Source organism: Panthera tigris, chromosome A1, assembly GCF_018350195.1.
Source record: "Panthera tigris isolate Pti1 chromosome A1, P.tigris_Pti1_mat1.1, whole genome shotgun sequence".
NCBI classification, from domain to species: Eukaryota; Metazoa; Chordata; class Mammalia; order Carnivora; family Felidae; genus Panthera; species Panthera tigris.
Genome location: NC_056660.1, coordinates 86470620 through 86496645, shown reverse-complemented (window position 1 = coordinate 86496645; position 26026 = coordinate 86470620). Strand labels below are relative to the sequence as shown.

General features: G+C 36.0%; 1 protein-coding gene across 3 annotated transcripts in view; it reads left to right on the top strand.

Moving 5' to 3' along the window:
• The window catches only part of GCSAML (germinal center associated signaling and motility like), a 62241-nt gene that overhangs the window by 16004 nt on the left and 20211 nt on the right, over window positions 1-26026 (top strand). Inside the window, exons 1-3 of one of the 3 annotated variants that reach the window (XM_007084979.3) lie at window positions 2304-2484; window positions 10156-10215; window positions 16139-16188. In XM_007084979.3, coding sequence (XP_007085041.1) covers window positions 2456-2484; window positions 10156-10215; window positions 16139-16188 — 139 coding nt within the window. In that variant the 5' untranslated portion in view covers window positions 2304-2455. Of the gene's footprint in view, window positions 1-2303; window positions 2485-10155; window positions 10216-16138; window positions 16189-26026 lie in introns of those variants that run through there. The other 2 variants (XM_042958537.1, XM_007084980.3) reach the window with 2 other exon arrangements.

The window sequence follows — 26026 nt, the reverse complement described above, 5'->3', positions numbered from 1 at the left end:
AAATTAAGATTACTAAATTATATATAATTTTAACTTTATACTTACAACAAATCTAAAACCACCTGCTTTTCTATCAGTGATAAGTGTATAATAACATCAATTTCTACAGCTTTACCTCTAATATTGTTAGAACATAAGCACTAGAAACCTTAAAATTTGCTAATTCCTAGTGTCAAAGAAAACAACAGAGTATCAGAGCACTAAAGGCAGCTGAGGTAGTCCAGACAAGAGACAATATGCCTGGGGAAAAGTGCACCATGAAATCTGCTGAGAGGAAAGTTCCCAGGAAGTTACAGGAAGAATGTTCATAACAGGTGTGCTAATGAAAGGTTAAATACTTGCATTCCGGACACATGCAGTAAGGCCACAAATCTGTGCAATTTGTCAAACCAAACTGAAACATTCATCATTCAGGCAAATGTTTTCAACTAGGTTCTGATCCTAAAAAGGATGGTGGATAGGACCTCCTCAAATCCTCCAACACTTTGACTTTTGTAGCCTTCAAATTTCTGGTCATTTTTGGGCAACAACACTGGAGGAAACACAACACTTCATTGTGACATATTCAGGCAAGTGGCATCATAATAGGAAATTTTTCTTCTACATTTGCAAATATTTTGTGACCACCAAGGTAGGTACATTCCCAACAAATTCCTGATGAGTACCAATTAGGCCGATTATATAATTCTTAAGCACAAAGCAATCATGATCATGATAGAGATCATCAGCCAAGAAATTATAAGGGAAGAAAACTTTAGATAAAACTTAGTAAAAGCTTCAGTAAAAACATGGTTCCTGGGGTCTTGTGAATTAAACTAACAACAGACAGATTAACTGAGATAAAGCTTACAAATTTATTAATTTTTAGTTTTACATTCATGGAGTTTCACAGCAAGGAAGTGAATTTCTAATGGAGCAATAAAACATGAGAGCTTATATACCACCTTATCAAGGTAAAGTAAAGGGACAAAAGCACACTTAAAAACATAAAAATTTGTTAGAAGAATATAACTCATGTTAAGTATTTTTAACACACACACACAGCCCAAAAGGACATAAGGAAACTACTTTTGGAGGTGATATATACCCTTATAACTTTGATTGTGATGATGGTATTATCATGACTGTGTATATACAGCCAAATGCACCAGAGTGTAACTATATTCAATAACAACACTCGGAGGATTGGTGGCCTAGTATCTAGCTACTCAAAGGAACTGCTGGAGTGGCATGACCAGCAGCTTGTTAGAATGGCAGAATGTTGAGCTGAGTCTGACAGAATCACAATTTGCATTTAACAGAGTCCTCTGATGATTGGTAAGATGTGAAAGTCCGGGAAACAGGGTTTGGTGCATAAGTTCTCAAATATGAATTTGGTAAAGCATAACCCCAGCATGCGGTGTGTGACAGTCCTGCTTCAAATACAGTTTTCCCATGCTCTGATTGAAACAAAAAAGAGTAATACAATATTTAGAAGTGATTGCAAAGCATTTGAAACCCTTGAGCTCTGCTGATGGGGAGCAGTAACAAACTTCCTCAGTCTTGGTGTCATCGTACAGTTGAAAAAAACACTTTGGGATAGATGAGCATGTGATTCTGAAGTTAGCAAATCAATTCCTTGTTGGATAAAAACAGAAGTTTTTATCTGTTCTACACTCTGTTGGGTGAGAGACATTGTGAATAAGCTACTTCATTCCCCCAACAGCAACAACTCAGGGTCAGCAGTCAGCTAATCGCCTGTCTGGAAATTATCACTGAGGCCAGCTTGTACTCTGTGGCTCTGCTGGGTGGTGTAGGGGAGGAAGTGGGAGACCAGATGGTAGAGATGGGTCTGCCAGGCTCTTCTCTTTCCCCGTTGCAACACTAGCCTTGGAACAACAGGAAGAAGCACATTTGCTTCTTTACCTAGCTTGAATAACATCAGTACTCTTCTATTTTCATACTTTTTCTCTCTTTTTTACATCTTATTTTTTTGAAGTATTAGACCTCTTAGGAAAAACATTTATGTTTGATTTAATTTTTACAACCCCAGGGACAAGCAAATTTCACTTTTTTTTACACATTCCCTACAAGAAGCTTTCTTTTTGTGTGTTTGGAAGAGGACAAAATATTGGTATTTTGGAGATCTCAGATTTCTGAAGAATAGTTAAGCCCCTACCCCTTCTGAGTCTCCAATCTGGAATTTCCTTGAAAGCAAAGTGAACACAGAATGTTAGGTTTAATCTCTGATGTTTCAGCTTGATATTTCTTTACACACAAGCACACACGCATGTCTTCCTTTCCCCCTCCCCTTCAGAGCAGTTCCTGCCTTCTCTACCATGCCCAGCCCTTAGCAGCTCATGGTTGTGACCACACAAGCCAGTGGTCAGATGCAACGTCCTGCTCATAACTGTGCCCATTGTTGCCGAAAGTGGAGTGAAACTCAGGAGCTGAAAAACAGGGTCACAGTGAGAGAATGGGGAATTCTCTACTGAGAGAACTCAAGTAAGTCTGGCTCTGGGCAAGGCTGTTTCTTGGAAGAAGAGGGAAAAGGAGACTGGGTGTATGCATTTTGAATGATGAGACAGTTTGCTTTAAGAGGTGTGTACCTGAAGACAGCATTCTTTAAGAACTCACAGTGACCTCTCGCTGCTTCAGTTTACTCACTCCTTCTTTTGCCTTACTTTGGAAAGGTTGTAAGGTTACCATATTTAGAAAATAAAAACACAGGATGCCAATTCAAGTTTGAATTCAGATAAACAATTTTTTTTAGTGTATATATGCCTTATGTAATATTTGGAGCATTATTGCTTGGTCATACTTATACTAAACAAATTATTTGTTCTTTATCTGAAATTCAAATTTAACTGTGCATTTTGCATTTTATTCAGGAAACTTGGTCTGTAGTCACTTGAATCTTTCTGCATCTTTCTATTCTCATCTGGGTATGGGATTTATCTTCCCACTCTTCAACTTCATGGGGTCTCTCTGTATGAGAATAAACAGTCAGGTTCTTGAAAGTCATGGATACAAAATAATGTACACCAATCCTTTTGATCTAAGTAGTGCCTTTTTGTGGTGACTTTATCCTTCCTTATCTTCTTTGAGTGCTTTTGAAGTTGTAGAATATATATGGATAATAGGCATCACTCTGCTTAATCTTAGAGGATTGTTTTTCAGCACCTCACTCTCCCATCCACTTACCCTAACTCCTTCCACACAATCTTATTATCTTGTGTTATATAGTATGAGTAGATCTTTAAAATTAAGATATAGGGACGCCTAGGTGGCTCAGTCGGTTGAGCGACCGACTTTGGCTCAGGTCATGATCTCACGGTTTGTGAGTTCAAGCCCAGCGTTGGGCTCTGTGCTGACAGCTCAGAGCCTGGAGCCTGCTTCCGATTCTGTGTCTCCTTCTCTCTCTCTGCCCCTCCCCCACTCATGCTCTGTCTCTCTCTGTCTCAGAAATAAAGAAACATTAAAAAAAATTAAAAAAAGTAAAAATAAAATTAAGATATAATTTACATGTAACATTGTACACATTTAAAGTGCACCACTTGCTACTTTGATACATATATATGTTGTACTGTGTTACTGCCATAGTGTTAACAAACACCTCTATCACAACACATAAATTATCATTTCTTTTTTTTTTTTGTGATTGGAACAATTAAGATCTAGTCCCTTAGCAAGTTTGAAATTTACGATACAATCTTATTGATTATAATCACTATACTATTAGTTACATCTCCAGGACATATTTATGTATTCATTGCAAGTTTGGGCCCTTAAATAATATCTCCCTAATTCCCCACCCCCGGCCCTGGTAACCACCATTCTACTCTTGGTTTCTACTAATTTAGCTTTTTAAAATTGCACATATACGGGATATTTGTCTTTCTCTGTCTGGCTTATTTCACTTAGCACAATGCCCTCAAGGTCATGCCTTATATTATATAATACATAACATATATTATCTATCTATCTATCTATCCATCCATCCATCATCTGTCACATCTTCTCTATATACTTGTCTATTGATAGTCACTTAGATTGTTTCCACATCCTGAGTAGTGTAAGTCATTTTGCAATAAACATTGCAGTGCAGATATCTCTTTGATACCCTGTTTTCATTTCCTTTGGCTGTATATACAGAAGCTGGATTGTTGAATTATATGGTAGTTCAATTTTTAATTCAAAAATTGCTTTCCATAGTGGCTAGGTCAACTTACATTTCTACCAACAGTGTAAAAGGGTTCCGTTTTCTCTACATCCTTGCCAACACTTGATTTCTTCTTCTTGATGGTAGCTATTCTAACAGGTGTGAGGTGATATCTCATTGTGGTTTTGATTTGCATTCCCCCACTAATTAGTGACATGGAACATATTTTCATGGACCTATTGGCCATTTGTATGTCTTATTTGGAACAATGTCTATTTAGATCCTCTGCCCACTTTTTTTTGTTTATTTATTTTGAGGGAGAAATATTGGTTTTGAGAAAGTGGTTTTGATATGTGTTTCCCTAGTGATTAGTAATGTTGAGCACTATTTAATGTAACTTGGCCACTTGGTTGTGTTCTTTGACACAACTGCATTAATCTGCCCATGGCAAAACTCTAATCACCTTACTCCTGTGTTTCAGTGGGCACATCCATTTCCCACTACCTAACATGTAAATTATATACCACTTGTTTTGCAATTTGAGGTCTTATATATTCTGTTTTACTAAGTCCCTCCTTCTTGTTCTCTTATCACTTTGGGCATTGCCTCCATCATTTGACTTAGCAACCAAACTCTAATCAACTTTTTCTATTTACTAGGGAATCTCTCAAGGGTAATTGTTGCCTTGTCTCTGTGTCTCTCTAGAACTTAGCACAAAGCAAGGATTTAAAGAAAGTATAATTAATTTTGTTAAATATACTTTTCTGCCCTTTCTACCATAAATATGTTTTATGGACCTTATATCCTTATCAATCTGACCACTGGTTACTCTTTTAATTTTAAGCTTGTGTGCACTGGCTATCAGAACTCTTAGTCAAAAGCACATTTTCAACCATCTTTCCTTATCAAAATATTCATTCTTCAATGCCCTGGCCAAATGCTACATCTTACTTATCTCTGCCAGAAATTATCCTTTCACTTTTTTGTGACTTGTAAATGGTTTATGTGCATTTATGACGCTAACCACATTCTACCTAGTGTCATGATTATACATACACAAGTCTTTTAGATTATGGATCCTCTGATTACAATGACAGTGCCTTTAAAACCTGAAAAATCCCTGAAACTTGTGCTTATGCTCTATGGAAAGTAGGCTTTCTATATTTTTTTTTTCTTTTGGCTGTTATGAAGAAGCATGTATAATTCTCATTCCAGAAAGATGATCTGCTTCAGAATACTGAGATTAAAAGGAGTTTTCCATTTTTAGTCGTGTCCCTTTTTGCATTGATTTTTAAATTTTATTTTTTAATGTTTATTTATTTTGAGAGAAAGAGTAGGGGAGGGAGATAAAGAGCAGTGGGGAGCAGAGAAAAAGGGAGAGAGTATTCCAAGCAGGCTCCATGCTGTCAGAACAGAGCCCAGTATGGGGCTCATTGTCACAAACCATGAGATCATGACCTGAACCAAAATCAAGAGTTGGAAACTTAATTGAGCCATGCAGGCACTCTGATAATAACACCGTTTGAAACACGGGCACTTAACTCCACACCAGCTGTCTGGTCATAATGGAACTAAATTTGAAACTAAAGGGAAAATAATTCTAAAGAAGTTCTAAACTTGGGGAAGAAAACACTCATGCAGATATTTGGCTCTTAGAGAGTTTGTGACTGCATAGATAAAATAATCTGCAGTCAGTGATTACTTCCAGGAGTCAGAGGATAAATGTTCATTGAATGATGTTCCTTGTGAACTACATAATTCCTGTGAGTGATTCACTGAGACAAAATATACACTATATAGCACAAGAACCTGAAAACAAGTAGTTAAAAAACAGCTATCACTGATTAATCACCTACCATGTTCTTTCTAGCTTATATGAATTGTTTCATTTTATCTTCACTACTAAATCTAGGATCTGGCAATATTCATACCCCTACTTTGAATATGGGGATATGGAATCAAAGAAGCCAAGGAATGTATCCAGTACTATAGGAAAAGCAAGAAGGGATTTCCAAGGTGAAATTTATTGGGAACTATCTATTCCCTTTTTATCTAATTGTATGACCTCCAAGCAATGATGCTAATGTGCTTTCCAAATCTCACCAATAATTTACTCAAATAATACAGGAACACTAATTCAAAGGGATACATGCACCCCTTTGTTTATAGCAACATTGTTTACAATAGCCAAGATATAGAGGCAACCCCAGTATCCATGGATTGATGAATGGATAAAGATGTGGTATGTATATACAATGGAATATTATTTAGCCACAAAAGAGAATGAAATCTTGCCATTTACAATGACATGGATGAAGCTAGAGAGTATTATGTTAAGCAAAATAAGTCAGAGAAAGACAAATACTATATGATTTCACTCATATATGGAATTTAAGAAACAAAACAAATGAGCCAATGGAAAAAAATAAGAGAGAGACAAATCAAGAAATGACCTCTTAATTATAGAGAGAAAAACTAATGGCTACCAGAGGGGAGGCAGGTGGGGGGATGGGTTACATCATTGTTGGGGATTAAGGAGTACACTTGTTTTGATGAGCACCAGGTAATATATGGAAGCATTGAATTAGTATATTGAAAATTTGAAATTAATATAATACTGTATATTAGGTAACTGAAATTAAAATAAAAACTTAAAAAAATCCAAATACTACTCATATATTCCACTTAAGTAATAGCTGTCTAAAGTTCCTTTGAACTGTTAGGGTTTTTTCCACTCTTGTTTATCCCTCTTGGAATTTATCTGTTGAAGAAATGATCTGGATTTTATTGGTTACATTTATATGCTGTTGTTTCAAATATGTCTCTTATAAGTTGTAATTATAAACTGATGTTTATATCTAGCTTCTTGATCAAATCCAAGGTTGAAGTTGGCGGAGAGGGATACTCCATAGGCAGTTTGTAGACTTTCCTTAGGAGGTACATATTTTTTCCCTAACTTTACTAAGATATAATTGACAAAATTGTTTTGTAATGTAAAAAAAAATATTCTGGATAAATAAAAAAAATCACCAGTGAAAGGGGTGCTCTAGACAGAAATTACCTTATTTTACTTACTGGAATAAAATATCTCCCATTACCAATTAATCAATATGTCCAACCGTGCAACCCACATTTATTTGCCTGTTTATTTATTTCATGATCATAGTATATAAGGGTAATAATAACAACCACATCATACAGTAATTATAGAAAATAATGAGATAATCTTGTGAAATTCTTAAAGACTTAAAAAAATGTTTATTTTTGAGAGAGAGAGAGAGAGAGAGAGAGAGAGAGAGAGAGAGAGAGACTATGAACCAGGGAGGGGCAGACAGAGAGGGAGACAGAGCATCCCAAGCAGGCTCTGTGCTGTCAGAGCAGAGCCTGACTCAGGGCTTGAACTCACAAGTTCTGAGATCATGACCTGAGCCAAAATCAAGAGTTGGACGCTCAACCAACTGAGCCACCCAGGTGTCCCTTGCACTTTGTTTTTCTGAGATATCTATTTTAAGTCATCATGTTTATTATGTGATAGTTCATACTATTTGTTTTTATCTCTGTAGCACTTATTCTATTTACTTATTTATTTATTTGTTTATTTATTTAAAATGCAAGAGAGCAAGCAGAGGAGGGGCAGAGAGAGAGGGGAAGAGAGAGAATCCCAAGCAGGTTCCATGTTGTCAGCACAGAATGTGGGGCCCAATCTCACGACCCTGTGATCATGACCTGAACTGAAAGCGAGTCGGATACTTAACTGACTGAGCCACTCAGGCAACTCTCTGAAATGTGTTTTCATGTTTGTTTAATTCCCCTTTTCTTTTTACTTAATCGACTTTGCCAGATTTTTGCTCATCCTGCCAATTTTATCCTTTTCTAATATTTAGTTCTCTACCACATTTCTTTCCATAACTTTCCTTATTTCTTCTTTCTTTTTTCCAACTTCTTGAGATATCTGCTTACGTTGTCATTTTCAATCATTTGTTTCCTCTTATGAATGTATTTTAACAGCTCATTTTCTTCACATTTCCCTTTATTTATATCCTGAAAATTGTCTTCTATGGCTTTCATATCATTTTAAGAGTATTTCAGGAAATTTTCTTTATTGTTTCCTTCTTTAAAATAAGGATTAGTTATTACATTACAGTGCCTGACATATGTACATTTTTAGATATTTAATTTTTGATTTTCGATTTACTTCATAAAGAAATCAGGTGAAGGGGCACCTGGGTGGCTCAGTCGGTTAAGCATCCGACTTCAACTCAGGTTACGATCTTGCAGTCTGTGAGTTCGAGCCCTGCGTCGGGCTCTGGGCTGATGGCTCAGAGCCTGGATCCTGCTTCGGATTCTGTGTCTCCCTCTCTCTCTGCCCCTCCCCTGTTCATGCTCTGTCTCTCTCTGTCTCAAAAATAAATAAACGTTAAAAAAATTTAAAAAAAGAAATCAAGTGAAAATTGTTGATTTTTTGGTATTTAGATTTCCTTTATGAAGTTACAATGTTTGAAACTTATGCCAAATATTTGGGAAGTAAAAAAAAAATTAATTGTCAAAAAACACAGAAAGTATGGAAAAATCACGTTTGATCTCAACACTTTGACCAAGATACATTTTAAGGTTAATTTAATGTCTATTGTTTTAATTATTAGTTTTAATGATTCCTTAATTCAGCCAACAAATGTTTATGGCCTGACATTATCTAAATTTTGCTTGATTAAAGAAATACTTAGTGTACAGCAGAATTTAGTGTTCATTTATGTTCAGTAATAATGACATGGAATTTCAATTAGGTTCCTGCTAATGTTAAGGATTTTATGTTTTTTTTTAACTTTAAAATGCAAACATGTCTTAGAAGGACAAGTCAGTGAACTATTAATAATCTCAAGGAGAATTGTTTTATAAGATTCTTCATTGGCCCATTTAGAAAAATGGAATTATGAGAAAACCAGGCTCTAGGGAAAAAGAAGAGAGCACATAGGACACTAAAATTAAATGTTGTCTGATTTGCAGTCTATGCTATTTGGTAATCATTACATCCAAATTTAACCGTTAGTGAATATTATCCAGAAATCTGTATGTCAGAACTTATCTCCACAAAGGACTCTTCTTCCAAAAATCTGATTTACTTTGTATTTAACAAATACATATGTATTCTATTCTTTGCTTACTGGTCAAATATGCCCATATATGATGATGATATTGAGCTTTTAAACATGAACACTGAGGAAAAGTCTTCTGTAAATATTGATGGCAAGCAAGAGTGGGGATCTTGCTATCATAGTCTGGGATATTTTGCATACAATCTTCTATATAGAAGCAGGAGAACAGACACATGTTTGGGATGTGATAATATAGGAAAAGAAAACATTCAAAGAAATACGATTTGGACAACTGGTGTAGAAGAAAATTTGATTCACTGAATCACAAGCTTGGGTCTGTATCTCACTTTTATATAAGCAAGAAAGCCACTGATTTCTCTCACCTCAATTCCATCACTGAGTGCTTGCTTGATTCTTATAAGGATGATGATAGTTGGTGGGAAAACATCAAGAGTAATATGCACAACAAACTTCTCTGAAGGTGGGTGAGGATCATAATGTTCTGTATGTATATGTATGGCCAAACAGCAAGGTTTGAAGAATCTTGCTCTGGATCACATGGCCAAGGTTGATAGTGCTAGTATTCCACAGGGATGGATGCACCTGAGAAGCTGGTCTCCTCTGGTCATCCTAGAGAAGTCAAGCCTTTCTGTGGTTAGGATCTTTCTCTATTCTTGGCCCCTCCCACCACCTTCTGACAGGTCAGACTGTAGCCATTTCATCCTATTGTAGGCTTGGCCTCTTGTGGTTAATTTCTGAACTGCATTCTATATCTGTGACTGCCTGCCCTTTCTAAAGGACAAAGAAGTTTGTCAAAAAGAAAAGGCAGACTTTGTTTTAACGGTAAGGAAAGCAAGAAAAGGGGGTGAAGACATTTGAAGGGAGATAAGAATCTCTTCTTTTCTATGTGTTTCCATCTAGTTGCCTGAGAAACAATCAAAAGAAGCACAAGAAAGTAAACCAACATGTGGAAAGAAAATGGTAAGAACACAGCATATCAGAGTATTTTTCTCTGAGATTTATCTCTGTCTCACAAGAGACTGAGAATCTCTGTCTCACAAAAGTTAACATCTTATTTGAGACCTCTTAGAGCTGGACAGAATGATAGAATTCTTTGGTCTTTGCCTCTAAGACTTGGCAGAAGTTTATTTGGAGACCCTAAAAATAATGGGCTATTGGTGCACATGTTTCATTTCTTCATGGTTATACAAAGTACATGCACAAACAAAACTGAAATAAACGATGGTTATTTCAGGTTGGCTATTTACAATGGACACACTTCCAACTTATTCTTCACACTTAGAATAATTTTTGGGAAATATAAGTCTCATCATGCTTTTTCCTCGAGACCCTTCAATTGTTCTACACTGTATTCAGAATAAAATACAAACTCTTCACCAGGGACTACAATCCTATAAGGATTGACCCCTGCATGCCTCTCTACTCTCATTCCCCACTCCCCATCCTCAGCCATTATCTTCCAGGAATTCTGCTGTCATTTAATGTTCTTTAAGCCACCAAGCTCAGCCTGAAGTCAATGCCCTACTGTGCACTAGTACTGCTCTTTTAGCACTCATGGTTTTTATTTTCTGTCCTTATGCCTGAAAGTATCTCTTCCTGGAAATTTTGACTCTCACACTGTTCTCCCAAAAATGTCCTTAAGTACATGATGTGAGAACGTTGTGTCCACACCCCATGGATTTCCTGTACTGCATTAAACCTTTCTATCAACTGGTAATCTTATATTTGTTAGTTTAGCTTTTTATAGTCCATGTGCTCTTTGAATCTCTGACCACTGCTTGACTTGCCATTGTCTCTCTGTTGCCCAACCTTTACAAGATACTCAAAGTAAAAAAAAAAAAAAAGTGGAAAAACAACAGCTATCTCACACTGATAACTTGCCCCAGCTTATATAGAAAGAAACACCCTCCCTTCTTTGCTGACCATGGGATTTTCATATCTTTGTATTCAACCTCTTTCCTAATCATTGCGTCTCATCATCTGGGTTTTTATCTATGAGATGGCTTCTTTTTCTCTAAGTGTGAAAGAATGAGGGATTCAGGGGAAGGCCCATATTTGTTGGTGATATGAAATGATGTTTGGAGTAATTAGCCATTCCCTAAGTATTTAATTTACACTTTCTTTTCACAGAGGAAAAGGTAGAGACAGTAGGGTGGCTATGCCGCCATTGTAATGAACTCCCCTTTATAGTGTGTGGCTGAAGAGGTGATGTTATTGAACCAAGATCCTTTTCTCAGGCTGCCACAAATACATTCTATACAACGCAAAGTCATTTAAATTCGGCTTTTGCTTTATCATGTCTGAAATGAGATCTATGCTACTGTTCTTTTCTAATTTTCCCTTTTAAAGGAATTGAAGTGTTGACATTTTCAAATACATGCAAGTTTTTATTATAAACAGACAATAACTAAATGAAGAAAAATGAAATGTTCTACGGTGTTCCCATCCAAACGATTTTTTTTAAGTTTTATTTTAATTCCAGTTAGTTAACATAGAGTGTTATATTAGTTTCAAGCATACAATATATTGACTCAATATTCTATAGATTACTCAGTGCTTATCATGCTAAGGGGGGACTTAATCCCCTTCATCTATTTCATTCATCCCCCACCCACCTCCCCTCTGGTAGCCATCAGTTTGCTGTCTATAGTTAATAGTCTGCTTCTTGGTTTGCCTTTCTTTCTCTCTCTCTTTACCCTTTACTCATCTATTTTGTTTCTTAAATTCCACATATGAGTGAGATCATGTGACATTTGTCTGATCAACTTATTTCACTTAGCATAATACTCTCTAGCTCCATCCATGTCATTGCAGATGAAAAGATTTCATTCTTTTTTTATGCCTGAGTAATATTCCATGGATATTTGGGCTTCCATATCTTGGCTATTGTAGATAATGCTGCTATAAACATCAGGGTGCATATATCCATTTGAATTTGTGTTTTTGTATCCTTTGGGTAAATACCTAGTAGTGTGATTGCTGGATCATCAGTGTAGTTCTATTTTGAACTTTTAGAGGAACCTCCAAACCATTTTCCAGAGTGACTGCAAATTTTATGAATAGGATTCAGAATTTTAACCAGTCAGCTTGGTGAGGAAGATTTCAATTGTTTTGACTACCCAAGTCAATTGTAATCATATATATAACATAAGACTTAAGTGGGCTAGAATTAAATTCAGTTTCATTTTTGGCTAGTTTGATAGGATGATGTTCTTTGAATGATGTTATGTTCTGTGCATCTTCCTGAGTCAGTTTTGGTTATCTTATTTTCACTAGAATATTATCATTTAATTCATTATTTTAAACATATGTTTAAGGATAGTATGAGCTCTTTCAAGTCACTTAGTTTTTTAAAATATAGTTTTATAGAGCTATAGTACCATAAAGTTCACACTGTTAGGTAAATTGTGTGATAAGTTTAGAAAAACATACATTCATGTCATCTCAATTAAGATATGGAATATTTTTATCACTTTTCCCCTCACCAGCAACCCCTGGCAACCACTGATCTGATTTCTGTTTTGCTTTTTTTCTCAAGATGTCACAGTATCATTGCTTTTATCATTATGAGGTTTTTATTTTTGCTTTCCTTATTTTTTCACTGTTGCTCTTCTAATTGCTTAGAATTCAAAACTTAAATTTTGTGTTTTCTATTTTTTTTTCTTATTTAAAAATTGGACATGCATGAATATAAATTTTTCTCTAAATAATATTTTATCTATATGTATCCCATGTGTTGCTAAAGGAAATATTATTTTCCAACATTTTGTTACTTTGCTTTTTATGTTTTCTTGAATATGAGTTGTTTTTAATTCCAAATTTGTTTTCTATTTTTGATAATAAGTTCTGATTTTATTGCATTGTAATGTTATTTCTGCTTGTGGATTTTATCAAAGTTCTTTACCATCTATTGTGCCTCAACATTGAAACAAGTTACTTATATTCTTTAAATTGTGGTTTCTTCATATGGAAAATAATTTTAAAATTAAAAATACTGTAACTTTATATTGTAAAGGTAACATTTTAAAAATTAACATTCATACATTAGTACAATGCCTGAGTGGAACCAGCATTTGATAAGTATTAGTTAGCATTTTGTTTATTATGCCCCATAGACTTTGAAAATTACAATGACGGGTTTTTTAAGGGTCATACTTTTTGAAATTTATCTATTAGGAAAACTTGATGTTTAATTTTTTTTTAATGTTTATTCATTTGAGAGAGAGAGAGAGAGAGCAAGCAGGAGAGGGACAGAGAGAGAAAGGGACACAGAACCTGAAGAAGGCTCTAGGCTCTGAGCTGTCAGCCCCAGAACCCGATGCGGGGCTTGAACTCACAGACTACGAGATCTTGACCTAAGCTGAAGGTAGCGCTTAACCAACTGAGCCACCCAGGTGCCCCAGGAAACTTGATTAATTATGTATTTCAGATATTCTCTGTTTTTATTTTTCTTGATTTTTTCTTGCTGTCTGAGAGAAATTAATCTACTACTACTTTGTTTCAGTTCGTGTTCATTTTTTTTTTCTTTGCTTCATATTGATTCTATTTTGGTAAGTAATAGTTCATCACATTTGTAGGTATTTGTGGTTTTGTCTTTATCTATGTCATATCCTGTCCATCTTTGTTCTGAAATGAGAGCAGTTTATTGTCTTTATCTTGTAATGTGTGTGTAGACCCATGTGGTAGAAGGGTCAAGGTAGGTTGGGGAATAACAGGCAACTCCCTTGCAGGAAACAAAGAGGATAAAAGTGAGTATGTATTAACACTTAATATTGTCTGAACTAATTTCCACATATTAGGCTGCATTCGTTTTGCTTGGGCTACCATGATGAAGTTCCACAAACTGGGAAATTCAACAGAAATAAATTTTGTCACAATTCTTGATGCCTCAAATCCAAGATCAAAGTGCTAGGGAGTGAGTCTCTTCTCAGGCCTCTCACTTTGGCTTATATCCCTATCTTTTCCCTGTGTCTTCATATCATCTTTGCTCTATGACTATCTGTGTCCAAATTGCCTCTTCTTATAAGGACAAAACTCAAGTTAGATGAATTATGGCCAGACCTTCAACCACAGAGCTGGCTGCACAGGTTAGATTCATCATTCAACAACTTCTTTATAACACGACTTTGCATTTTATAAAATTGAAATGTGTTTTTACAGTTATCTTCTGATTTGTTCTTTTTTCCTAAAGAATTCATAGGTTTTATATCCCCTCAATACTAATATATTTGACAATACCCATTTTCATTTATTGGAGAGTCATAGGATTCTTGTAATCCTATTTTCCTCACCATTTTGTGGGCTTGCCTTCAGATGGAAGTTTGGGCTACCTTAAACTCACCTCACTGATGAAGTAGTTTCACAATGTTTTCCTCATGGATGTTTTAGAATTTATCATTATTCTTGAAGTGCAGAATCTATTGCATATCTCAATATTCCATGTGATTTGTGTTTGTTCTCCATAAAATCAATTTTCAGGCTGAAGTCTTTATTTCAGGTATCTTATTGTATCTTTGAATGGTTTTGTTTCATTTATGTGGTTCTCATCTCCAAGATTAACTATTCTGTGTGTATGACATCATCTCTTTATGTTTTATTTTCCTTTCTCTAACCATACTACATTCTCATTTTCTACAAGTTAATGTTTATTTCAAGCATATGTTGCTGGCTTGTTTTAGAAATAATTGATTTTACATATTGATGCTTTTAGTGCTGTTTTAATCTCTCTAAATATTTTATCGTTTCTTTCAATTGTTTTCCTGCTTTATGCTAGCCACTTACTTTATCCATTTATTATTTTTAATAATAATTAACGTATTACATCTATCTGCCTTTAATATATTTTCTGCTTTCTTTTTATTATTATTATTATTATTATTTTATCTAATTCATGTTTGCAACTTTGTGCTTAGTGTTTTGAATGGAAGTAGGTGAGATAACATGGTGTGTGTGTACCTTTGTGTATTTCTTTAGGGAAGATACAAAGGAGAAATAAGCTAAGATTCAGGCTTTGCTTTTGGTATGTTGTCTCGGACTGCCTCCTCACCAAAAATTCTTCCTCTGCAGTGGGCACATCTCTGTTCTGTGTATATTGCCCTCTTTGAGGTGGGCAGGTCATTACAAAATTCTTTGTTTACATTTTCCCTCAAGTTTATGAGACTGGGAGACAGAGAAATAGTAGACCATGTGTTGGTACTCAATCTCCTTTTAGCCACTCACTCCCTGTTCTGGTGTGGAATCGTGTCACTGTAGAGATAATCTCTATTTCTCTCATCACCAGTCTGCACTTATTAATTTAGGTCATTGTAAATTTGTGTTCTGAATTTTTTGGACCTGCTTATTTACCTTCCCTTTTTTTTTTTTTTTTACCTTATTTACCTCCCTCATCAAGAACAACAGAGAAATAAATTGCCTTTCAATATTCTCCCTCACATTGTTCCAACTTTCACTATATTGCACATATGTTCCACATACATATGATATTATACCTGTATGATGGTCTAGTAATTCTTTAAGTTTCATAAAATATGGAGTTTTATTCTCTGCTTCTTATTTTTTTGCTAGACTTTGGGTTTTTCTTTCCTGCTTCATTGAGTTAAAATTGACAAAATTTTAAAATACTTAAAGCAAATGTGATTTATGTATACCTTGTGAAAAGAACCCCCTCATCAACTTAATTAACATAACCATCAACTCTCACAGTGCTATCAGCTCTATTTCATGGTTTTTCAGAAACAAAGTAAGCAGGATTTAATTTCAATTAACACTTGAATTCTAAATCTACCAATGACTTTATGTTAAGAGCAGTGAAACATTTCCTTCAAGTGTGTTTTCAGCTTCAGATAACTGGAGTGTATCATGTTATTATCTCTTTCCTTTGTAGGCAGGAAATGGCTACATTTGAGAGAGAAAATCCAGTTCAAGATAAGAAAAGTAAGTCATTGCTTCATGATATTTTTCATACAAGGGAAGTTGTAAGTTTAAACACCTAAAGTGGTTCTGATACTATGTTAGACAGGATTGAAGGAAGAGCTGCTTGGTGTCACTATTATTATTATTATTATTATTATTTTGCCTAATAAAACTGATCTTATTACTTTTTGTATGACAGTAATGCTTTATTTATGATTTGTTTTATTTATATTGTTTTCCTTAGATTTTTACGTTTTTTACACTTTTGTAGTCATTTTTTTATTAAAGATATAATTTATTTACCTTGTTAAAAATCTAATAATCCAAAGACTGTTGACCAAATGACATGTAACATACAGGAAAAAAAAAAAACAGATTCTTAGCTATATGCCCTATTAGAAATATTTAAGTTTTTCTCGGGTAGCCTGAATTTCTTTTTTTTTCTTGTGAATTGTACATTTTTTTTATTTATTAGGTTTTTTTGAAAATTCTAGTATATTTAACATACAGTGGTATATTAGTTTCAGGTGTACAATATAGTGATTCAACAATTCTATACATTACCCAGTGCTCGTCATGACAAGTTACTTTTTTAAAACAAAATATGAAACTTATTGCCAAATTGGCTTCCATACAAAACCCAGTGCTCATCCCAACAGGTGCCTTCTTCAATGTCCATCACCCACTTACCCCTCCCTCCCACCGCCCCGCCAACCTTCAGTTTATTCTCAGTTTTTAAGAGTCTCTTATTGTTTGCCTCCTTCCCTGTCTGTAAATTTTTTTTTCCACTACCCTTCCCCAATGGTCTTCTGTTAAGTTTCTCAGGATCCACATAAGAGTGAAAACATATGGTATCTGTCTTTCTCTGTATGGCTTATTTCACTTAGCATCACACTCTCCAGTTCCATCCACGTTGCTACAAAGGGCCATATTTCATTCTTTCTCATTGCCACGTAGTACTCCATTGTTATATAAACCACAATTTCTTTATCCATTCATCAGTTGATGGACATTTAGGCTCTTTCCATAATTTGGCTATTGTTGAGAGTGCTGCTATAAACATTGGGTACAAGTGCCCCTATGCATCAGTACTCCTGTATCCCTTGGGTAAATTCCTAGCAGTGCTATTGCTGGGTCATAGGGTAGGTCTATTTTTAATTTTCTGAGGAAACTCCACACTGTTTTCCAGAGTGGCTGCACCAGTTTGCATTCCCAGCAACAGTGCAAGAGGGTTCCCGTTTCTCCACATCCTCTCCAGCATCTATAGTCTCCTGATTTGTTCATTTTGGCCACTCTGACTGGCGTGAGGTGATATCTGAGTGTGGTTTTGATTTGTATTTCCCTGATGAGGAGCGACGTTGAGCATCTTTTCATGTGCCTGTTGGCCATCTGGATGTCTTCTTTAGAGAAGTGTCTATTTATGTTTTCTGCCCATTTCTTCACTGGGTTATTTGTTTTTCAGGTGTGGAGTTTGGTGAGCTCTTTATAGATTTTGGATACTAGCCCTTTGTCCGATATGTCATTTGCAAATATCTTTTCCCATTCCGTTGGTTGCCTTTTAGTTTTGTTGGTTGTTTCCTTTGCTGTGCATAAGCTTTTTATCTTCATAAGGTCCCAGTAGTTCATTTTTGCTTTTAATTCCCTTGTCTTTGGGGATGTGTCTAGTAAGAGATTGCTACGGCTGAGGTCAGAGAAGTCTTTTCCTGCTTTCTCCTCTAGGGTTTTGATGGTTTCCTGTCTCACATTCAGGTCCTTCATCCATTTTGAGTTTGTTTTTGTGAATGGTTTGAGAAAGTGGTCTAGTTTCAACCTTCTGCATGTTGCTGTCCAGTTCTCCCAGCACCATTTGTTAAAGAGACTGTCTTTTTTAAACTGGATGCTCTTTCCTGCTTTGTCAAAGATTAGTTGGCCATAGGTTTGTGGGTCTAGTTCTGGGGTTTCTATTCTATTCCATTGGTCTATGTGTCTGTTTTTGTGCCAATACCATGCTGTCTTGATGATGACAGCTTTGTAGTCGAGGCTAAAATCTGGGATTGTGATGCCTCCTGCTTTGGTCTTCTTCTTCAAAATTACTTTGGCTATTCGGGGCCTTTTGTGGTTCCATATGATTTTTAGGATTGCTTGTTCAAGTTTCGAGAAGAATGCTGGTGCAATTTTGATTGGGATTGCATTGAATGTGTAGATAGCTTTGGGTAGTATTGACATTTTGACAATATTTATTCTTCCAATCCATGAGCATGGAATGTCTTTCCATTTCTTTATATCTTCTTCAATTACCTTCATAAACTTTCTATAGTTTTCAGCACACAGATCTTTTACATCTTTGGTTAGATTTATTCCTAGGTATTTTATGCTTCTTGGTGCAATTGTGAACGGGATCAGTTTCTTTATTTGTCTTTCTGTTGCTTCATTGTTACTGTATAAGGATGAAACTGATTTCTGTACATTGATTTTGTATCCTGCAACTTTGCTGAATTCACGTATCAGTTCTAGCAGACTTTTGGTGGAGTCTATTGGATTTTCCATGTATAATATCTCATCTGCAAAAAGTGAAAGCTTGACTTCATCCTTGCCAATTTTGATGCCTTTGATTTCCTTTTGTTGTCTGATTGCTGATGCTAGAACTTCCAACACTATGTTAAACAACGGCGGTGAGAGTGGGCATCTCTGTCGTGTTCCTGATCTCAGGGAGAAACCTCTCAGTTTCTCCCCATTGAGGATGATATTAGCTGTGGGCTTTTCATAAATGGCTTTTATGATGTTTAAGTATGTCCTTCTATCCCGACTTTCTGAAAGGCTTTTATTAGGAAAGGGTGCTGAATTTTGTCAAAGGCCTTTTCTGCATCGATTGACAGGATCATATGGTTCTTATCTTTTCTTTTCTTAATGTGATGTATCACCTTGATTGATTTGTGAATGTTGAACCAGCCCTGCATCCCAGGAATGAATCCCACTTGATCATGGTGAATAATTCTTTTTATATGCTGTTCAATTCGATTTGCTAGCATCTTATTGAGAATTTTTGCATCCATATTCATCAGGGATATCGGCCTGTAGTTCTCTTTTTTGGCTGGGTCGCTAGTTTGGGAATCAAAGTAATTCTAGCTTCATAGAATAAGTCTGGAAGGTTTCCTTCCCTTTCTATGTTTTGGAACAGCTTGAGAAAGATAGGCAATATATCTACTTTAAATGTCTGGTACAATTCCCCAGGGAAGCCGTCTAGTCCTGGAGTCTTATTGGGAGATTTTTGATAACTGATTCAATTTGTTCGCTGGTTATGGCTCTAGTCAAGTTTTTTATTTCTTCCTGTTTGAGTTTTGGAAGTGTGTGGGTGCTTAGGAATTTGTTCATTTCTTCCAGGTTGTCCAGTTTGTTGCCATGTAATTTTTCATAGTATTCCCTGATAATTGCTTTTATTTCTGAGGGATTGGTTGTAATAATTCCATTTTCATTCATGATTTTATCTATTTGTGTCATCTCCCTTTCCTTTTTGAGAAACCTGGCTAGAGGTTTATCTTTTATTTATTTTTTTTCAAAAAAACACCTTTTGGTTTCATTGATCTGTTCTACAGGGTTTTTTTAGATTCTATATTGTTTACTTCTGCTCTGTTCTTCATTATTTCTCTTCTTCTGCTGGGTTTGGTGTATCTTTGCTGTTCTGCTTGTATTTCCTTTAGGTGTGCTGTTAGATTTTGTATTTGGGATTTTTCTTGTTTCTGGAGATAGGCCTGGATTGCAGTGTATTCTCCTCTCAGGACTGCCTTCGCTGCATCCCAAAGCATTTAAATTGCTATATTTTGATTTTCATTTGTTTCCATATATTGTTTAATTTCTTCCCTTATTGCCTGGTTGATCCATTTATTCTTTAGTAGGGTGTTCTTTAACCTCCATGCTTTTGGAGGTTTTCCAGACTTTTTCCTGTGGTTGATTTCAAGTTTCATAGCATTGTTGTCTGAAAGTGTGCATGGTACGATCTCAATTCTTATATACTTATGAAGGGCTGTTTTGTGACCCAGTATGAATATATCTTGCAGAATGTTTCATGTGCACTGGAGAAGAAAGTGCATTCTGTTGCTTTGGAGTGCAGAGTTCTACATATATCTGTCATGTCCATATGATCCAATGTATCATTTATGGGCCTTGTTTCTTTATTGATCCCGTGTCAAGATGATGTATCCATTACTGTAAGTGGAGTATTAAAGTCCCCTGCAATTGCCACATTCTTATCAATAAGGTTGGTTTGTTTGTGATTATTTGTTTATATATTTGCAGGCTCCTGTATTCAGCACATAGACATTTATAATTGTTCGCTATTCCTGATGGATAGACCCTGTAATTATTACATAGTGCCCTTCTTCATCTCTTGTTACAGCCTTTAATTTAAAGTCTAGTTTGTCTGATATAAGTATGGCTACTGCAGCTTTCTTTGGACTTCCAGTGGCATGGTAGATAGTTCTCCATCCCCTCACTTTCAATCTGAAGGTGTCCTCAGGTCTAAAATGAGTCTCTTGTAGACAGCAATTAATTGAGTCTTGTTTTTTTATCCATTCTGATACCCTATGTCTTTTGGTTGGAGCACTTAGTGCATTTACATTTGGTGTTATTATTGAAAGATATGGATAGAGTCATTGTGATGTCTGTAGGTTTCATGCTTGTAGTGATGTCTCTGGTACTTTGTGGTCCTTGCAACATTTCACTCACAGAATCCCCCTTAGGATCTCTTGTAGGGCTGGTTTAGTGGTGATGAATTCCTTCAGTTATTGTTTGTTTGGGAAGACCTTTATCTGTCCTTCTATTCTAAATGACAGACTTGCTGGATAAAGGATTCTTGGCTGCATATTTTTTCTGTTCATCACATTGAAGATTTCCTGCCATTCCTTTCTGGCCTGCCAAGTTTCATTAGATAGGTCTGCCACTACTCTTATGGGTCTCCCTTTATAAGTTAGATCATGTTTATCCCTAGGTGCTTTCAGAATTCTCTCTTTATCCTTGTATTTTGCCAGTTTCACTATGATATGTCGTGCAGAAGATCAATTCAAGTCTGAAGGGAGTTCTCTGTTCCTCTTGGATTTCACTGCCTTTTTACTTCCCCAGATCAGGGAAGTTCACAGCTATGATTTTTTTAAAATATGCCTTCAGCCCCTTTGTCTCTCTCTTCTCCTGGAATTCCTATGACATGAATATTGTTCCCTTTTATTGCATCACTTAGTTCTCTAATGCTCCCCTCATACTCCTGGATTTTTTAATCTCTTTTTCTCAGCTTCTTCTTTTTCCATAGTTTTATCTTCTAATTCACCTATTCTGTCCTCTGCATCTTCAATCCCGCTGTGGCTGCCTCCATTTTATTTTGCACCTAATTTATAGCATTTTTTAATTCATCATGACTATTTTTTAGTCCTTGATCTCTGTAGCAATAGATTCTCTGCTGTCTTCTATGCTTTTTTCAAGCCCAGCAATTAATTTTATGACTATTATTCCAAATTCTTATTCCATTATATTGCTTAAATCGTTTTTTATGTATTCGTTAGCTGTCACTACTTCCAGGAGTTTCTTTTGAGGAGGATTCTTCCATTTCATCATTTTGGCTATTTTTCTTTCCCTTATGCATTTTAAAAGCTTGTGTCCTCTACACCTGCAAGCACTTTCATATTAAAAGAGGGCCATAGACTGTCCATGGCCTGGCCCTTCAAGAGGTGTTTTTTGGGGATTGTTACTTGCTCTCTGTTGTTGTGACTTTGGTTATTTTATTACCCTATTCTTAGTAATATTTTGTACCCCCCCCCCAGGTGTGCTTTGATTTGTTCCTTGGAATAGCCCTAGTGTTAATCCAGGTAATGCTGCATCACTTGTAGGTAGTAACTGTCTGTAGGGTCTGTGCCACTCTGGTGGATATGCAGTTACTCAGTACAAGGGGGCATGGTTTTATGTTTTCTGGACCCACCTCCACTATGGGCCCAGGGAGTGACCCCTGAGGCCCTGCCTTGATGGTGGTGGTGGTGGGGTGGGGGGAATGGTGATTTCCCAGTCTCTTTTCCATGGAGCCAGACCCAGTAGACACTGAATCATTCTCACTGTGCCAGTGGGTACAGACGGGGGAGGCCTTCTCACTCCACCAATTCCCCTGACCCTGTGCTTGGCTAGGATTCAACATCCCACTCTGTGCTCTGGCACTGGGGAAGTGCCTCTCTGTGTGGCGATATGTGGTCTCAGCTGGCTTTGTCTGTGCAGCCGCATGTCAGGGAGGACTGCCTCCCTGTGGACTGAGCCACAGCCCTCACCGCCACCAGCCCCCAGGGTGGCAGACACAGGTAGGCTTTGTCTTTTCCCACAACACTGCAGAGAAATGGCGGCCTTATCCTCCTGCAGACTGAGCCCTCTGCCCAACCACTGCACCTAGGGGTGGCAGATGCAGGCAGGTTCTGTGCTATCATGCAGCCCTCAGGGAGCGAACCACTTTCTTCAGCTGTGGACTGAGTTTCTGACCTACAACCTCATCCAGGCCTGGCTCCCCACTTCCCCAGGGTGCGTGACCACAGAGCTGGCCCCAGTCCGAAGAAAATCCCCGCGGTTAGAGATCAGATCCCTCTCAGTCTCAGTCCAAGGTCTTTCTCCTGTCTAGATATGGTTCGACAATTCCCTATCCGCTCTTTCTCTTCCCTTTGTTTCTCTGCAGAAGGGGGTCCCTCCCCTCTACGCCCATGCAGCCTTTTTTATCTCCTCCAGTTCACAATCACCCACCTATCTTTTCTCTAGTTTTCCCCTTTTCTTCCTAGTAGATTCAGTCTCTTTTCCTCCCAGGCTCTGGCGTTCAAAGTCCTTTGGCTTCTACACTTCTTTGTTTGAGGGACATGGGACAGATGGATCCCCCTGTCTCTGCCATTTGGGGCAAGCATATCCCCTCACAAGTATATTTCTTAATAACCATCACCTGCTTCATTCATCCTTTCATCCACCACCCCTCTGGTAACCATCAGTTTATTCTTTATAGTTAACAATGTTTCTTGGTTTGCCTCTCTCTCTCCTCTCTCTCCTTTTTTGTTCCTTAGTTCACTAGTTTTGTTAAATTCCATGTATGAGTGAAGTCATATGACATTTGCCTTTCTCTGACTGACTTATTTTCTTAGCATAATACTCTCTAGTTTCATTCATGTCATTGCAAATGGCAAAATTTCATTCTTGTTTTACTACTGAATAATATTCTATTGCATATATATATATATATATATATATGGATAATATTCTATAGAATAAAATAAAATAGAATAATATTCTATTGCACATATATACATATTATATGTATATATGTTGCTTGGGTGCTTCCATAACTTAGCTATAGTAAATAATGCTGCTATAAACATAGGAATACATGTATCCCTTTGAAATTGTTTTTGTATTTTTGGGTAAATGACCAGTAGTGTGATTACTGGGTTATAAGGTAGTTCTATTTTTAACTTTTTGAGGAACATCCATACTATTTTCCAGAGTCACTGTGCCAGTTTGCATTCCCACCAATAGTGTAAAAGTGTTCCTTTTTCCCCACATTGTCATCAACACCTGTTGTTTCCCGTGCTTTTAATTTTAACCATTCTGACTGGTGTGAAGTGATACCTCATTTAGTTTTGGTTTGTATTCTCCTATGATGAGTGATGTTGAGCATCTTCTCATGTGTCTATTGGTTATCTGTATGTGCTTTCTGCACAAATATCTATTCAGTTCCCTTGTCCATTTTTGTAATTGATTGTTTTTGGTGTTGATTTGTGTAAGTTCTTTACACATTTTGGATATTAAATCTTTATATATAAGGTACATCATTTGCAAATGTCTTGTCCTATTGAATTGGTTTCCTTTTTGTTTTGCTGATGGCTACCTTCGCAAAAACTTTTGTTTTTTTTTTTGCAAAAAGTTTTGGTGTAGTTACTCCTAACTCTTTGATTCAACATAGTACTGGAAGTACTAGCCACAATAATCAAACAAGAGAAAGAAATAAAAGACATCCAAATTGACGAGGAATACGTAAAACTTTCGTTTGCAGATAATGTGACACTATATATAGAAAACCCTGAAGACTCCATCAAAAACTAGTAGAACTGATAAATGAATTCTGTAAATTTGCAAAATTCAAAATTAGTATACAGAAATCTGCTGCATTTCTATGCACTAATAATGAAGTAGAAGAAAGAGAAATTAAGGAAAAAGAACAATACCATTTACATTTGCACTAAAGAGAATAATATATCTTAGAATAAACTGAACCAAGGAGGTTAAAAACCTGGACTCTGAAAACCATAAAACATTGAGGGAATAAATTGAAGATAACAAATAAATGGAAAGGATATTCCATGTTTATGGATTGTGAGAACCAGTATTGTTAAAAGGTACACATTACCCAAAACAATCTACAGATTTAAGGAAATCCTCATCAAAATGCCAAAGTTTCCACAAAACTAGAACAAATAACAAAATTTGTATGGAACCAAGAAAGACCCTGAATAGCCAAAGCAATTTTGAAAAAGAACAAAACCAGAAATATTACAATGTCAGATTCTAAGTTATACTACAAAGCTGTAGTAATCAAAACAGTATAGTACTGGCATAAAAATAGACACATAGATCAATGGAACAGAATAAAGACCCCAGTAATAAATCCACACTTACACAGTCAATTAATCTATGATAAAGCAGCAAGAATATGTAATTGGAAAAAGTCTTTTTAACAAATGACGTTGGGAAAACTGGACAGCAACATGTGAGAGAATGAAATTGGACCACTTCTTTACACCATACACACACACACACACACACACACACACAGCTCAAATGAATGAAAGACCGAAATGTGAGACCTGGAACCATAAAACACAGAAACAAGAAAACACAGGCAGTCACTCCTTTGACATTGGTCATATACACATTTTTTTTTTAAAGATATGTTTTATCTGACAAGGGAAACAAAAGCAAAATTAAACTATTTTATATGATTTATTTATACTTTATAAATAAATATATATGTATATATATTTATTTATAAATATAGTTATATACTTTATAAACTTCTATGGGAAGTAATTAACCTAAATCCTGCTGATTTTAATTTATGTATAGGTGTTTTAAATAGGACCATTTTGAATATGAGCTTGTGTTATGTGTTTCTTTTTTATTTTCCTTTTCTTTTTTGTTTTGGGCTAGTCTTCACTTTTTTGATATAGTATCCAGGTGCAGTAATCATGTTAACTTCTCAGAATAAACAGTTATGAACAACAATATGTTTGTGGGACAGACATAGCTGAAACAAACTCACTTCTTATAGCTATTCTTCAACTGTCTTCTCATTTTACAAACAAGTGTGTTAAAAAAATTGTGTAGCCTCATCATTTGAAACTTTGCATTTCTTAATCACCTCTCAGCTCATGGTGACATGCTTGTGGTACTACTGTTTCATTGAGCACATTTTATGGGCTATGAAATAAATGTATTTCATTAAACCTCATCACAGCCATAAATAGAATAACATATTTTGAAAAGCATCATAGTGCATTACACATAAAATTGTCTTATATGACAATTATATTGATTGTATGTCTATGTAAATGATTGTACTAAAGTATGGTATAAAATATATGTCTAACTGTGTGTTTTGTTTAAAAAAATATGAATGCCTCTGCCAAAATGTAACTACAGAGTCTAAAGGACAATTGTCAATGTTAGTTTCAATTATCTTATCTCGAGCACTTACAAACATTGCTCAACATCTCCCTCTTAACATCATTCCTTCCTCCATTTCTCTGACCTCTACACTCTCTTAGGTCACAGTAACCTTTATGCTACCTGACACCGCCCTTTCTTGGGGACACCTAAAATT